At 41.2% G+C, this 17,900-nt stretch overlaps 1 protein-coding gene across 2 annotated transcripts in view; it reads left to right on the top strand.

Moving 5' to 3' along the window:
* fermt1 (FERM domain containing kindlin 1) overlaps positions 1-17,900 on the top strand; it is an 86,710-nt gene that overhangs the window by 13,332 nt on the left and 55,478 nt on the right. For both annotated transcript variants that reach the window (XM_072581456.1, XM_072581455.1), the window contains exon 3: positions 9,226-9,459. In XM_072581456.1, coding sequence (XP_072437557.1) covers positions 9,226-9,459 — 234 coding nt within the window. The remainder of the gene's footprint in view (positions 1-9,225; positions 9,460-17,900) is intronic.

Below are 17,900 nucleotides of genomic sequence, written 5' to 3'. Positions count from 1 at the left end.
GTGCTAACCACTCGGCCACAGTGCTGCCTCCTGCATATTATTATTTATTAAGGAGTCAGTAGCGTGAAATGTCCCGTTTTAGATTGTAAAGGCTGCAACAGCTCCAGGAGACAACATTCAGCAACTTTGCCAGAAGACCAGGAATAAACAATAAATTAGATTTTTCCTACATCACCGACATAGCAATAACAGATGTTAAAAATGTTGTAGATATCTAGATATTAAAGGTGGGGATAATACAGGAAAGTCGTGTTGGGATTGAAGATCAGCCATGGTATCGTTGAATGGCAGAGCAAGCATGAGGCACGGAAAAGCATATTCCTGCTCCTATTTCCTACATTTCTCCAAATTTAAAAGAGAAATATTTAAGAATTCAATTCCACCATTAGCATTAATCTTAGTGAATACATCAGTTAAATCTTGAAAATTAGATTAGATTAGATTACTTACAGTGTGGAAACAGGCCCTTCGGCCCAACAAGTCCACACCGCCCCGCCGAAGCGTAACCCACCCATACCCCTACATCTACATCTACCCCTTACCTAACACTACGGGCAATTTAGCATGGCCAATTCACCTGACCTGCCCATCCTTGGACTGTGGGAGGAAACCGGAGCACCTGGAGGAAACCCACGCAAACACGGGGAGAACATGCAAACTCCACACAGTCAGTCGCCTGAGGTGGGAATTGGACCCAGGTCTCTGGCGCTGTGAGACAGCAGTGCTAACCACTGTGCCACCGTGCCGCCCACAAATGTCAAGCAAACGCAAAAAACTGCACCTTTTCCCTCCCCTTTAATGTCACAAACCTACATTATCAGGTTAAATCTGCAGAACATTTTTACCTGATCAGTTTTCACTTTACCCCACTGAAGGCTGTGATGGGGAGGGCTGAAGTCATGGAGAAAAAAAGAGTAAGGGAAACTGTTCTGTTGGTAATGGAGGGCTGGGAAGAAATAGGAAACAGCAAAACCACAGATGGGTTAAATGCAAGGTGTTCAATGTACAGGGATGATGGGTTGATTGGGGTTTGTTGCAAGATAGTATGTAGGCAATAGAGCTAAACTTAAAGAGGATGAAGGATGAGAGGCTGACCGAGAGCATTTAAGAATAGTCTGGTCTGGAATTGACGAAAGCAGACAGGCCATTGCAAGGACAAGGCTAGCTGATGTTAGAATTCCTACAGTGTGGAAACAGGCCTTTCGGCCCAACAAGTCCACACTAACCCTCTGAAGAGTAACCCACACAGACCCATTCCCCTACTACTTTACTGACTAATGCACCTAACCTATACAACCCCTGAACCCTGAGCATGGCCAAATTCACCTGACATGTACATCTTTGGATTGTGGGAGGAAATCCACGCAGACAAGGGGAGAATGTGCAAATTCCACCCAGACAGTCGCCCGAGGCTGGAATCGAATCTGGGTCCCTGGCGCTGTGAGGCAGCAGTGCTAATGAGCCACCATGATGACCTGAAGCTCAAAATATGAGTGTTGGCAACCAAATGTGTGGAGTCAGATGCATATCTTAGGGTGAAGCTGTAGAGTAAAATTATCCTAAATTCCTCTTGCTTTGATTTTATTTTAACTACTATGCTTAAATAAATTGTGTTTTGCTTAACACTGAGTAATTTGACTAGTCACATTGCATCTGGAACAGACACTTTGTATTCGCCTTTGAAATAAGAAAAAAATTAGGATCTAGACTACTAAAATATTTTGAGGATGTTTGCTCTGGTCCGTGACAATGTGACATTGAGTCTATGAATCAATTTGCAGTAATGGCTGGGAGGGAATGATATCAGTGGTGAGGATGCAAGTCTAGGTAGCAGAGACCAAACAAGATAGTTTTGGCCATTCCAACATTTAAATCGAACAGTTGGTGGCTTATTCACGACTAAAAACCAGGCAAGCAATTTAACAACACAGGGTTATGTCATAAAGGGAAAATAGAGCTGAGTGCTGTCAGCATGTATTTTTGAAACAATGTCTACACATGATGTCTCTAAGGGGAAATATTTAGATCAGGAAGAGTAGAGGGCTGCTTTTGAATTCTTAGTTGAGTGCAACCATGAAATGCAAAATTGCATGACAGCATGGAATCAGACCGCAACTCACTTTGCATTGTAGAGGCTACTATCATTTGAAGGAACAATTTCAAATATCTAAAATCAAGGTGACGGAAAATGGTCAGGTTGAACTTGTAAATTTCAATACTACTAAATTAGAGTCATAGAGCTGTACAGCATGGAAATAGACGCTTTGGGCCAACTCGTCCATACTGACCATCGAGTCATAATCATAGAGTCATACAGCACAAAAACAGACCCTTCGGTCTAACCAGTCCACGCTGAACATAATCCCAAACTAAACTAGTCCTACTTGCTTGCTCCTGGCCCATATCCCTCCAAACCTTTCCTCTTCATGTACCTATCCTAAATTAACCTAGTCCCAGTTGCCAGCACCTGGCCCATATCCCTTTAAACCTATTGGTGTACCCGTCCAGATGCCTTTTAAATGTTGTCATCGTACCAGTCTCTACTACTTCCTCTGGCAGCTCATTCCATACACACACTACCCTCTGCGTGAAAAAGTTGCCCCTTATGTTCCTTTTAAAACTTGCCCCTCTCACCTTTAAGCCTATGCCCTCTAGTTTTGGACTCCCTCACCGCAGGGAAAAGACCTTGTCTGTTCACCTAATCCATGCCCCCTCATTGATATCCTAAATGAATCTAGTCCCATTTGCCAGCATTTGGCCCATATCCATCTTAACCTTTTCTGTTCATGTACCCATCCAGATGCTTTTTAAATGTTGTCATTGTACCAGCCTCCACCACCGAGCTCCTCTGGCAGCTCGGTGCTGTTGGAATTTTCAATTGCGTATTGATTATAAATCTGTTCAAACAGCTCTTGCACAAGATCTTATCAATTCTGTTGATTGGTACAATAGATCAACAGACAGTATAAAATGCACACTGTTAAGATTCACAGCCAGTGCTGTCAAACCAATGGTGGAGCCACCACTACAGAATCCTAAGGAAACCTTTTGATCTGAAAGAGTCAGGCATTACACAGAATGATTTTTGAACTTCTTTTATAAAGCTTGTTTTGAAAATTTGATTTGTTCCTTGAAACTAAAGGGTGCTGCTGCTTAATATAGCATTGATGTAAAGGTATTTTCTGACACAACATCATCTTTGTCCTTGTTCCGTTTATGTCGACATGATTGCTGGTTTTTCATGAAATAAGCAAAATGTCCAGCAATGTTCTTTGAAAAGCAGCAATAAAATAACAATTTCAATGGCCGTTGTAATCATCGTGTTTAGAGAATTTTAGAGGCTGAATAAGATTTCCTTAAACAATCACAACACTAGTCTAAAAATGAGAGACCCTTTTATTTGGATAAGTAATCGTCAACAGTTTGAACTGGAAGAGTCCTTATTATGATTCCTGGTTAATTACCAGATTACTTTAGCCTGACTGGGTGTGTTCCCAAGTTTGTTTGTTCACCTAGAGGCAATGAATGCAGAACATTTGAGCAGGTCGGAGGGGGCCTTGTGCCAAATTGGTAGTGTTCCTCCTTCTGGACCAGGAGGCCTGGGTTCAAGTTCCACCTCCCTCTGAGGTGTGCAGTAGCATCTCTGAACAGGTTGATTCGAAAAAAATATATAAGGACAGGCTGGCAGACCTCTCATGGAACAGTGGTAGTGTCCATGCATGTGAACATGTACTTGACCTGGGTTCAAGTCTCACCTTCTCCAGAGGTGTGTTATAACATCTCTGAACCTGTTGATTAGAAAAAAAATCTGGACAGGTTGGACCTATTGTACTTTGATCCAGATGCAGGAAAACAAAATGCAAAGGCCACCCATTACTTTTTTTTAGAAATAATCAAAGAATGAGCAACTTTCTGTTGCCATGTCAGCTTGGTAGCATTTTTGCATCCAACAGAAACTGCCTGACAATCTTAGAACATCTACTCTGATGCAATACCAACATATTGCTGCTTTGTCTCAAGTATTATCTATTGACTGGGATGCTAAACTGAATCTTTCACTGTTTCAGTTGGCTATTAAAGGAACACTGTGCCTTTTAAATTAAGCAAAGTTATTCTGATATCCTGGTTAATATTTCTGTTTCTACCAGTACCACTCAAGTGAAATGAAAATGCAGAGCGGTTATTCATTTTATGATCATATGTGAGAAATGTTTGTCTTGTTTGTCTATGGAACAACGGCCACTGAATTTCCAAAATTAATTTGCTGTATGAAACATTTTGAAACATTCTAGTATCCTCAAGCTCTGTTTAAATGAAATATGGTAATGTTCAATGAGGTTGTATAAATAGTTTTAGCCTTAAATGTTTGGTAGATGCAGCTGCTAAAGTGAATTTTCTGAGCTCATGTGTACAGAAATGTTTGGACAAGCGAATATCAAAAAATTGAACGTAGAAAGCAAGAGTAGGTTTTTCAGCCTTTTCCACCAATCTAAGGGTTCAAAGCTAAACTGTATCTTAACTCCATTCACCCACCTTGGATCCATATGCTTTTTTTTATTGTGGGATGTGGGCATCACTGGCTGGGCTCAGCATTTATTGCCCGTCCCTCATTGCCCCTTGAGAAGGTGGGGGTGAGCTGCCTTGTTGAACCGTTGCACCCCACCTGCTGTGGGTTGACCCACAATACTATTAGAGAGGGAATTCCAGGACTTTGATCCAGCAACAGTGAAAGTTACAGTGATATATTTCCAAACCAGGATGGTGAGTAACTCGGAGGGGAACTTGAAGATGGTGATGTTCCCATACGTCTGCTGCCCTTGTCTATCTAGATGGAAGTGGTTGTGGTTTTGGAAGCTGGAGTATGAGGATCTTTGGTGAATTTCTGCATTGCATCTTGTAGATATATTGGGCCAGCTCAATGTGTCAAAGATCTGACAATGTAAATAACCACTGCTTTTTCATCTGTGTTCCACAGGTGCAATGCACTTTGAAAATCTGGCTGATTTTGTTTTTTTAACCATCCTCTGGAAATCATATGAAACTATTTAAGTTAATGACTCTTAAATTTGCAGGTCATTCCACCGTAAAGGAGGAATAGAAATATGAAATTCCTATGGATGTCCCTTTTTACAATTTGAAATCCAAGCAGATCCAGGGATTCTTTTAGTTAGTTCTTGTAGAATTTCTATTGCATTTTGCAAAACATATAAATCCAGTAGCCTATGTTGATTGTAAAGAGTGGTGTGATACACATTCTAGTTCTTGGCAAGAGCCTGTAGTGCTAATGGATAAGATATTCATACTGTTAGGTTCTTCTTAATGATATCCAGGATTATAAATTGAGGTGGATGTTGGTATTAATTGTTCAATCAGCCATGATCATATTGAATGGGTGGCACTTTTCATCCTCACCAGAATACTTAGAGTAACAGTTCAGCAAAACCTTTAATGAAAATATTTGTTAAAGGACAAACCTTATTGTGTGTTGAAAAATTATATTTAGATTAGTATAGCTTCGAGCAAACTCATGCAGTTTGTAATTAAAATAGACTTGATTTGAGAAGTTAACATTAGCACTCGTGTGATGAGCTGAATGGGCTTTTCCTGTTCTGCTACTTCTAAGATTCTATACTGCCAATATAAGTCACTGAACCCCATTTATTATTGCTATTTTGTAGGTAGCAAACTTTCAAAACTGTATTCTGAAGTCTAGTTGTAGTTTGATACTCAGGAATTTGTCATGAAGATGCATATATCCCTGGTGAAACCTGGGAAGCTCTTTATGGCTCCAAGGTAGGAGGGTGTTGCAATTTAAATTCTGAGACCCATGTAGACATACAGCATGGGAACAGACCTTTCCGTTCCAACTCGTCCAAGCCAACCAGATATCCTAAATTAATCTAATCCCATTTTCCAGTATTTGGCCATATCCCTCTAATCCCTTCCTATTCAGATACCCATCCAAATGCTTTTTAAATGTTATAATTGTACCAGCCTCCACCACATCCTCTGGCAGTTTGTTCCTCTGCGTGAAAAAGTTGCCCCTTAGGTCCCTTTTAAATCTTGCCCTCTCACCTTAGACCTATGCCATCTAGTTTTGGACTTTCCTGTCCGAGGTAAAATACTTTGGCAAATCACCCTATCCATGCCCCTCATGATTTTATGAACCTCTGTAAGGTCACCCCTCAGCAACCAACACTCCAGGGAAAACAGCCACAGCCTATTCAGCCTCTCTCTATACCTCAAACCCTCCATCCCTGGCAACAACCTTGTAAATCCTTTCTGCACCCTTTCAAGTTTCACAACGTCTTTCTTATTGCAGAAAATCCAGAAAAAGTAAGAATTGAAGAAGAAAAAAAGTCTAGCATTTTTAATATCTCTGAAAATAACTCACAACCCAAAAGAATGAGACTCCACATAATTTGGAAGTTTACAAACTAGGAGATGGCACGTGTCAATGCATAAATAGTTGCAGCAACTGCTTGTTTATAGGCATCAAAATAATGTGAAAAATGCTTCATTCTTTTCCTGATTCAGATAACTCTTGGATTTGACAGTTTAAAAGCAGAACAATTTCTGGCCTGATTATCGCACACAGCATGCATTCCCTCTGGATAATATATTATGTTCAGCATTAATTTGTGTGTTTGTAACTTGGGATTTAGTCATCAGCTGCTATTAGCATCATGCAACATGGAGCCTCCTGCAATGACCTCTCTTTCCAGCTCTACAGCATTACCATAATGTTATGCATATCTGGTCATGGGTGTGCAGGCAATACAATTCTAGAAAATAGCATCAGATGAGGGAGCTTTACAGGTGAGATTCAGTGGTATCTGAACCTTTGACTTTAGTATCTTAAAGCAGGTATTTTCAATGATACCAAATATTGAAAGGTAGTTGAAATATTTCTTGAAGCCCCAATTTAAACAGGCTATGTGAGTCTTCCAGATCAACAGTGGCTTTTGCTTTACTGATGAATTGCAATACAAGGGGGGGTCCCTGATTCTCATACTTACTAATGCAATCCCATGCAGAAGTGTACTAATAATAATTTTAAAGATCCAAACATTTCCTTCTACTTATGATCTACAATTTTACATTGTGCAGAATTGTGTTCCAGCTTTCATATATATCAATTTGCAAATGAGCTGAAGAAAGGAACCCATTTTCAACCCATAGACTGCTAATACTGAACGGTATTGCTCTGCCCTAGTAACAGATAAATGTGCTGTTTGTAACATAGTTATATCATTTGTGTCTTTTATAAGCAACGCATCATCCAACTTAATGTGATGACTGTCAATGAAGGTTAACTTTTATATTCAGTGTATTGCCTGTGTTAGGATTCTGCCTGACAGCAGTACTGGGCAAGTCAGATCCCAGAATGAAACTGGCTTGATAGCTCATATATTTAACTTCTGCAGTTGTTTAATGTGGTGGTTTATCACAAACATGTTCAGACAAGGCTGCAGGTGTTCTTCAAAAACAGATCATTTAATTCATCATATAAAACAAACACACGCTTGTAGTTATAAAGGTCATTAAAACAAAGTATCAGCTTATTTCACAATTTACAGAGACTTAGTGCCAGAAAAATACTCCAATTTTAGCTTTTTAAATCTTTAATTAACTGATGCTTCCAGTTCTTTTATCGCCCTTGGAATGTAGGTAATTTTACTATTCCTTTCAGACTCAGCTGGTGTGAACCTCTCATGGTTCTGATGGCCTGAACATTTGTGGTCTAACAACTTAATTTATATCCAAACATTCTCAGTTCAGGAGCTCAGCACAGTAGAACACATTTTGCTAAGATGACTGGCTCCCATGATTTGAACTTGGTTTCCTTGCTACCTTCTGAATTGGGCTTCTGATTCTTCTGAGGTAAAAGTTTGATGCTTCTCTTCTGGTCGAAACTAAACTTAATGCATCAATGTAGGCAGAAGTGGGTACTGCAGATGCTGGAGATTAGAGTCCAGATTAGAGTGGTGCTGGAAAAGCACAGCAGGTCAGGCAGCATCCGAGGAGCAGGAAAATCGAGGTTTCGGGCAAAAGCCCTTCATCAGGAATGGTTCCTGATGAAGGGCTTTTGCCTGAAACCTCGATTTTCCTGCTCCTCGGATGCTGCCTGACTTGCTGTGCTTTTCCAGCACCACTCTAATCTTAATGCACTAATATGTTTACCTGCCATAAACCCAGCAGTAGATATGTTTTATTCATTAACACTCAAGAGCTGTTTTAAGGTACTTATGTCTATTTGGAAGTGATGCACTGGGGGTACTGACCAAATGACATGTTGACCTTCCTATTGAAAGAAAACTTCACAAAATTGAACATAATCTTCCTGCCTTTTTCAAAATCCAAATCCCAAAAATTATTATATATGTAATATGCATTCCATCCCCTGCTGTTCCAAACTATACACTTATATGTTGCTTAAACTAGAATTACAGTATGTATTCTGCACAGAGATTAATCAAGAGTAGATCATCTTTGAAAGCAACAGCCCAAGACAACTGAGTGAGGTGCATCAGAATTATGCTCTGTCAGGCTCTTAAAGATTTGGAGCCTTCTTGTTTTAGGATAATATGCAATTGTATATGGAAGTGCACTTTATTCAGAGTAGAACAGCAAAAAAAAGGGGTGTTTTAGGGACCTTAGAGCGAGTATCATTATTTAAGGGACTGGCACTGGAGAATCAGACATCACCAAGTCAGATGGGTGCCATTGCTAAAGGTGACTTGGTATAATTGTGAATGTAGTCGTTTTGGAATGTTGAAAGGGAAGGTTGCTCGCCATAGAGTTTTAGCAGATAATGAGTCTTTCAAATTAAAGATTGTGGCCAAAATAGAAATAGAATTATTCAACATTATACCTCCTCAGTGGTTGCTATGCAACTCCTAATTCTGTGCCATTCTGAAGTACAGCTAAACAATGGCTCTGGGTTTCTATGGGTCTGCTTTCAATTTCTGCATGTAGAAAATCAGTGTGCATGGCCATCTTGTATTCATTTGCATATTCTGACTGCCCAACTTGCTATCATCTATTTAACATTCTCACAAAGTCCAGATCTGCCCCCTTTCTGCATTACAATCTAGGATGGCAGTTATGCCTGATTATAGAGATCTTGACGTGTGAAATACTCAACTGTCTGTTCAAATTTTTGAGAAGGCTGGAGGTTGACGTCACTTCGTATGTTGACAGGATATTTTATTTCTGTTACAGCAGTACCTCAGGACTGGTCAGACCATGCTCTTTGGTGGGCGAAGAAAAAATGCTGGCTTCTGAAGACACATTGGACTCTGGACAAATATGGAATCCAGGCTGACGCTAAATTGTTGTACACTCCACAACATAAATCATTAAAATTGCAGCTACCCAATATGAAGACAGTGAGGTTAAAAGTTAGTTTCTCATCTGTGGTCTTCAGGGCAGTTATTGATATCTGCAAAACTCTGAGTAAGTCAATAATTTTACCTACTACTCTAAATCCCATAACTAAGGTTTAATGGTGTAGGAAATATTGAAGTGTGGTATCTTGCGTCGAGTACCATGAATTGCATTTTTCTTTTGCCTCACCCTTTGGGCTATTTTAGTTTTTTTTTCACTTCAAGTTACAGCTTACGCAGAGAGGGCTGTGGGTAGTCTGAGACTATGTGAAGTTTAGGTCCGATGTCTCCTTAAACAATGAGACTTAAAGATGGATGAAGACATAGATGGGGTGACTGAGAAGGAAATAGGTTGATTACAGTTGCATTCAACAACAAATGTGAAATTGTGAAAGGAGTGATTGTGTTCAGAATGAAAGAAATGAAAAGTAACAAAAAAATGTTCACCCATTTAAAAATGTGTTTATTCTGTGGGATGATCTCTATACCTCCAGTGGTTTCCTTTCTCCGTATCTTCAAGTTGCTTCAAGAGTTGCTGCAGCCACATATCATATCAACACAATGGTCACCAGTGGCCCTAAATATCTGTGGAGGGATTTGCTCATATTTACAGCGTAAGTCCTATATTTTGGTGATGTCCATGGACAGTTTGACACAAGCTCGTGTTTTTGCGAAGCTGAGGGTGGAGTGATGTAAAACATCCAGAGGATTGGGGCCACATCTTTGGGTCGTGATTCTCTGGATGGGTTGGGGAGTGAGTTACGTTTGTGCAAACTCAACTGCAATAGCCCAACTGATAATTATCAAAACTTCTGAAGTACGAATCAGGTTATTGCAAGAAAGGTCCACTTGCATTTTTCTGCTGAAAATATGATCTGTTCACAGAGGACGGGAAGTACCAGTCATTGAGAACAACAAACACACTGTGCTGAATAAGGTTTTCCTAAGTCATTTTTCTATGAACTTTGAACAGGTTTTCTGTAGAAGAAATCACTTGTGCAGCAGTTTGCTCGTAAATGCATTTCCTTTTGGTGCTGATATCCTGTAATCTATGAAGAGTAAAGCATTTACTGGACGGAAGGGCATTGAAAATTTGCTGACTGTTATTTTCAACAAGCTGTTTTCATGAATGTATTTAGCGAATATATTCAAGTTTGTGATCTGTTACACTGGAAATGACATACTTTTCAACTCCTTGGTTCTAAAACTGAATTGACAGCAATAATCTTTATTTTGAATATAGGAAATTGTTGTTCTTTAGACGAATCATTGGCTGATTGCATCTATGCAGTGATTAATTTACATACCAATAGAAGATTGATCCTCTTCCAAAAATCTGGGCTTTGCATGGATTATTCAATAAATCAGTCTTCAGTTCTGCAAAATTTCAATGCCCTCCCGTCCAGTAAATGCTTTACTCTTCATAGATTACAGGATATCAGCACCAAAAGGAAATACATTTATGAGTAATCTGCTGCACAAGTGATTTCTTCTACAGAAAATCTGTTCAAAGTTCATAGAAAAATGGCTTAGCAAAACCTTATTGATCACAGCGTGACCATCATTCCTAATGACTTGTACTTCCTGTCCTCTCAAGGATTGTCTTCTGTGGGCAGATCATATTTTCAGCAGAAAAATGCAATTGGACCTTTCTTGAAATAACCTGATTGGTACTTCAGAATGTCTGACAAATATCTGGTGGTCCATTTCCCAAGTTCAATTCCAGGGAATGCGGTGAAGTAATTCAGGAACCATTTAGGATACATATTGCATTTGAATGTGCATGCTGTCAGGGTTCATACTTTTGTGCTGTTTTGCAGCGTGCACGTATTGTATTGTCGCCACCATTGTTTCCATCCAATGTCCCTTTGGTTTTGACTGTATTCTCCTTGTTGCATTCTCTCCCAATGTTTTTCACTGGCCATTGCAGTTGAGTTTGCACAAACTTAACTCACTTCCCAAACAAAAACAAAGCTTTTTCCCATCTAAGATGTGTTCACGACCCTCCATTACGTTTTCTCAGGGAACTTCCTCTGTTTCAGGGAAATAAATTAAATTTATTCCCCCCATTCTTGTTAGATACATGTCACGGTCAGTGCCTGTCCATGCCGCTTCCAGAAAAGTGGAGTGCTGGTCTTCTGTTATCTAGCTCTCTGCTTGATGCTGCACACATACTGCGAGTCTGTCAATTCAAGATGGCAGAGTGGTCGGCAATGCTTGACTCCCGATTAGGTTAGATTACTTACAGTGTGGAAACAGGCCCTTCGGCCCAACAAGTCCACAATGACCCATCGAAGCGGAACCCACCTATACCCCTACATTTACCCCTTACCTAACACTATGGACAATTTAGCATGACCAATTCACCTGACCTGCACATCTTTGGACTGTGGGAGGAAACCGGAGCACCCGGAGGAAACCCACGCAGACACGGGGAGAACGTGCAAACTCCACACAGTTAGTCGCCTGAGGCGGGAATTGAACCCAGATCTCTGGCGCTGTGAGGCAACAGTGCTAGCCACTGTGCCACCGTGCTACCCACTGATTGTGGGGCTTAGCCACTCGAGGGCCCATGTAGCAGGCCCTGCCGTGTCCACACGGCTTCATCGTTGTCTTTCCAGCTCCGCAGCTCCGTTAATGTTTTTTAATGGTTTTGCGGGCCCTGGGGGCCTCCTCCTGTTGGAGGCTGTGACCCCTTGTATCTCCAACTCCACTCCATCTCGGGTCACGACATCTGAAAACGAGCCAGGACCCCGTCGGTCAACTTGGAGCCAGGATCCATCGGTCAGTGTCCAGTGGTGGAGGAGGCTGTGGGACCTGCCGCAACATTGACTGTCTCCAGTTCAGGGGCGGCAGACGTGGAAGTGACAGCACCAGTGGCAGAAAGAAAGGAGCAAATCACCAGGACCCCGGGGTGGGGATGCCTGATGATGGTGGCTGGAGGAACAGAGAGGGTTAACTCTACAGAGAGAGAAAGGTGGACATTTGAAGCTGTTATTGTCTTAGCATCATCAATTTAATATTAGTTTATTCAGTATTTTACCATTTATACAATGTATTCTGTCATCCAAGCTGGCGCCGGAACGTGGCGACATTATCCAATTTTCACTGTACCTAGGTACAAGTGATGATATTAAATAAATTAAATAATCTAATTCTGTAGGAGTGGTTGAGAAATGTCACTGAGGGATGTCTAAAGCTGTGACAGGATATATGTTTTCTCCTCTTATGAAGATAATGGGACATTCTGAGAGAATATACACCATAACGGTGTGTACTCTCTCTGAATGCCCCATTATTTTCATGAGGGAAGAAATGTAGAGTTACTTGAGCTGTGATACAATTTCTCAGCCTGTTCCCGCTGTATTTTGAAAGTGAGCAAGGGAAACTGCTGTGTGCATTGTTTTAAATTTTATTAATTTTGTGAGATGTGGGTGTCACTGGCTGGCCAGCATTTATTCCCCATCCCTACTTGCCCTTGAGAAGGTGGTGGTGAGCTGCCTTCTTGAACTGCTGCAGGTTGGCCCACAATGCTCTTAGGGAGGGAATTTCAGGATTTTGACCCAGCGACAGTGAAGGAACGGCAATATATTTCCAAGTGAGTGGCTTGAAGGGGAAGTTGAAGCTGTTGGTATTCCCATATGTCTGCTGCCCTTGTCCTTCTGGATTGAAGTGGTTGTGGGTTTGTAAGATGCTGTCTTAGGTTCTTTGGATTTCTGCAGTGCACCTTGTAGATAGCACACACTGCTACTGAGCATCAGTGGTGCAGGGTGAGGATGCTTGTGGATGTGATGCCAGTTTAGAGAATTCATTTTGGAAACTTAGCCCAGGCTTCAGACAAGTATCATTGGGGTTTCACCCAGATCCACTCTAAAATATTCCACCTTCCATGTATGTTAAAGAGACCCTAAACCTATTCAGCATTTCGTATACCTTTGCTATAAAAGGATCCAATACCAGACCTTGTACAAGCTACAGCGGCAATAGTTTGACAACAAAGAAATCCTTAAGTCAACAAAAATCCAAGTACACGGTGATTATTGGCATCACGCCCTTGTACTGCTGTGATACCTGCACTGTATACTAGCAATACACAGGAACACTGGAGAAATTTCACTAGTAGCGCCTCCATTACAATCTCCAGTTTCAATGGGAGGACTGTTGAACAAATGGTAATCCCTTTCTTGAAGCTAGCTGCACAACCATTCAAGAAAACCTCTTCCAAAACCATCTGTGAAGGACATGACATTGCGACCAATGGCTGAAAAGCATCCACTCGTTAAGTCCTATTTGCTCAATTCTTAGCGTCATAGAGATGTACAGCATGGAAACAGACTCTTCGGCCCAACCCGTCCATGCCAACAAGGTATCCCAACCCAATGTAGTCCCACCTGCCAACACGTGGGAAAACCATACACATGTATTCAGAAACTCTTGAAGCACTGGTATTAATGACTGGAAGAGGTTTGTTGTCAATCACTTAAAATGCATTGAGTCCAAAGGCATAAAAGAAAGGAAAAGGAAGAAAATGCAACAGTCAAGATTCCACGGCCTCTTAGGATATCTTGGCCATGCACCCAAAGAATTGAGGTGTGAGAATTGGCCTAATCATCCTGCAAAGACCCAGGGCAGAAACCTATGACTCTGGATGGATGTCAACATTAAAATCAGTGTCATTGGGTTGAAATCCTGGAATTCCTTCCCTAAGGGCATTGTGGGTAAACCTACAGCACATGGACTGCAGTGGTCCGAGAAAGCAGCTCACCCCCACCTTCTCCAGGGGCAACTAGGGATGGGCAATAAATGCTGGGTTAGTCAGGGACACTCACGTGCTGCAAATTAATTTTTAAAAATTCAGCCTAGTCATTTGAACCTACTACCATTTATGGAGCTACGTTGTGAAGGAACAGAAACTAACTCAGACCAGCCCCAATGCATGACATGTCAATCATGTACAGAGAGTGACAGAAAAGATTCTGATGATTGGGAAATTATGCTGAGTGACAGCAGCCAGTAGTTTTCAGCTTAGAGCCAATGAGTTGAAGACCTACTTCAATAGAAGGGGTAAACAATTGCAAGATGAGAACGTCATCTTTTGTTTTTGAAGAATTCATTCATGTGGATAACTCTGACAGGCCAAACAATTTTATTGCCCATCTGAATACTGTCTCTTTTTCAGAAGGCAGTGAAGAGTTAACCACTTTATCAGTGGGTCTGGAGACAGATATGTTTGAGGATATTAGTAAACCAGATGCATTTTTATAACAATCAACAAGGGTTACACAATTGCCATTAAACCAGCTTTTCATTTATAGAGTCATAGAGATGTACAGCACGGAAACAGACCCTTCGGTCCAATTTCTCCATGCCAACCGGATATCCCAATCCAATCTAGTCCCACCTGCCAGCACCTGGCCCATATCCCTCCAAACCCTTCCTATTCATATACCCATCCAAATGCCTTTCAAATGTTGCAATTGTACCAGCTTCCACCACATCCTCTGGCAGCTCATTCCATACACGTACCACCCTCTGTGTGAAAACTGTGTCCCTTGGGTCTCTTTTATATCTTTCCCCTCTCACCCTAAACCTTGCCCTCTAGTTCTGGACTCCCCGATCCCAGGGAAAAGACTTTGTCTATTTATCCTATCCATGCCCCTCATAATTTTGTAAACCTCTATAAGGTCACCCCTCAGCCTCTGACATTCCAGGGAAAACAGCCCCACCCTGTTCCGCCACTCCTTATAGCTCAAATCCTCCAACCCTAGCAACATCCTTGTAAACCTTTTCTGAACCCTTTCAAGTTTCAAAACATCTTTCCGATACGAAGGAGACCAGAATTGCACACAATGTTCCAACAGTGGCCTAACCAATGTCCTGTACAGTCGCAACGTGACCTCCCAACTCCTGTACTCAATACTCTGACCAATAAAGGAAAGCATACCAAATGCCGTCTTCACTATCCTATCTACCTGTGACTCCACTTTCAAGGAGCAATGAACCTGTGCTCTAAGGTTTCTTTGTTCAGCAACACTCCCTAAGACTTTACCATTAAGTGTATAAGTCCTGCCAAGATTTGTTTTCCCAAAATGCAACACCTTGCATTTATCTGAATTTAACTCCATCTGCCACTTCTCAACCCATTGGCCCATCTGATCAAGAACCTGTTGGATTCCAAGGTAACCTTCTTCACTGTCCACCCCATCTCTAATTTTGGTGTCATCTGTAAACTTACTAACTGTACCTTTTATGCTCGCATCCAAATCATTTATATAAATGACAAAAAGTAGAGGACCCAGCACCGATCTTTGTGGCACTCCACTGGTCACAGGCCTCCAGTCTGAAAAACAACCCTCCACCACTACCTTTGAGCCAGTTCTGTATCCAAATGGTCAGTTCTCCCTGTGTTCCGTGAGATCTAACCTTGCTAACGAGTCTTCCACGGGGAACCTTGTTGAACACCTTACTGAAGTCCATATAGATCACAACTACTGCTCTGCCCTCTTCAATCCTCTTTGTTACTTCTTCAAAAAACTCAATCAAGTTTGTGAGACATGATTTCCCACGCACAAAGCCATGTTGACTATCCCTAATTAGTCCTTGCCTTTCCAAATACATGTACATCCTGTCCCTCAGGATTCCCTCCAACAACTTACCCACCATCAGGCTCACTGGTCTATAGTTCCCTGGCTTGTCTTTACCACCCTTCTTAAACAGTGGCACCACGTTAGTCAACCTCTAGTCTTCCGGCACCTCACCTGAGACTATCGATGATACAAATATCTCAGCAAGAGGCCCAGCAATCACTTCTCTAACTTCCCAAAGATGTCCTGGGGATTTATCCACCATTATGCGTTTCAAGACATCCAGCACTTCCTCGTCTGTAATATGGACATTTTTCAAGGTGTCACCATCTATTTCCCATTCTAGATTTTATTGAATTCTTATTTCTCCTAGGATGGGCTTTGAACCTGTGTATGCGGGGAGTTCTGGATTGTTAGCCTGCTGACATTACCACTAAACCACCACCTGCCACATGTTGTCAAACAACCAAAATATTAAATCAACATTTGAATCATTCATCTTGTTAACTCTGTATTTTCATGTCTGTACAATTATTGAATTGATAATGTACCTATGTACTGTGGGACAATCTTATAGCAGCATATAAAATTATGAAAGGAATAAATGCGATAGAAGCAGGGAGGTTGTTTTCACCTTGGTGGGGGGGTAGGTGAAACTAGAACTGGGGGGCATAGCTTCAAACTAAGGGGGTGCAGATTTAGGACTGAGTTGAGGAGGACCCCTGCCTAGTGAAGCAGTTGAGATTACCTTGTTGAAAGTTTTTAAGTTAAAGCTAGATATTTCAATAATGAAGGAACTAAGGGTTATGGTGAGAGGGTGGGTAAGTGGAGCTGAGTCCATGAAAAGATCAGTCGGAACCTTAATAAATGGTGGAGCAGGCTCAAGGGGCCAGATGGCCTACTCCTGCTCCTTTTTCTTATGTTCTTATATCTGTTTGAGATTTATTTTCTTTGGAAAAAGATATATGATTTAACTTTAGGGGTCTGGCAGCATAATGGTTAGTACTGCTGCCTCTCGGTGCTAGGGACCTGGGTTCAATTCCAGCCCTGGGTGACTTTCTGTGTGAAGTTTTTACGTTCATCTTGGATTTTGGGATCCTAATAACGTCATAATCTGAAAGCCAATCTCAAAATGCTCCCTGGTTCAGTTGATCCTTAAAGGTACATTGTACAGAAGAAAACACAGGCTTTTTCCAGCACTAGGTCACCACATAGTCAGCGAGCCTTCCTAAATGTCAATTCTGAAACCATTAACTGAGAGAAGAAATGATAGATAGCTACTTAAATATGCTGCAGTCTGCAAACTCCAGGCAACAGGACATTTTTCTAGATAAAGTCATGTAGCACAGACCATTATTGACTGATAAAAATAATTATCGTTACAGAGCTGAAATGGCAAGTAACAAGTAATAATCTGAACCTAAAATCAGAATTAGCTTAGAAAAAAAAAGTAACAGTATGGCAATTTGCCTTGTGTCCTTTGGCTACCCTTCCAATTATGGTTCAGATAATTTGCAGCCACCTATATCACCATTGCTTGGTGGCATCTAAAATATCCTTATTTATCAACTAAAGAATGTAAAATGGAATTGATGGTATCACTTATAAGACATCCACAGATGGCAATTACTGAGGAAATGCTGGATAGGCTAAGCTAAGTCCATTGGAATTTAGAGTAAGAGGGAACTTGAGTGAAGCAGATAAGATCCTGAGGCCTCTTGACAAGGTGGATGAGTTGATATTTCTTCTTATGGGAGAATCTAGAATTAGGAAGTCTCTGTTTTAAAGATCATAAGTCATGTTTTTTAAATCCAATATGAGGCATCTGTTTTTCTCAGAGTCTGAGAGTCTTTGGAACTCTTCCTCAAAATGTGATAGAAGCAGAGTTCTTGAATATTGTTCATTCAGAGGGCGGTAGTTAGTATTA

Source organism: Chiloscyllium punctatum, chromosome 11, assembly GCF_047496795.1.
Source record: "Chiloscyllium punctatum isolate Juve2018m chromosome 11, sChiPun1.3, whole genome shotgun sequence".
Classification (NCBI taxonomy): Eukaryota; Metazoa; Chordata; class Chondrichthyes; order Orectolobiformes; family Hemiscylliidae; genus Chiloscyllium; species Chiloscyllium punctatum.
The sequence above is the reverse complement of the archived record's forward strand: the minus strand, read 5'-3'. Positions and strand labels throughout refer to the sequence as shown.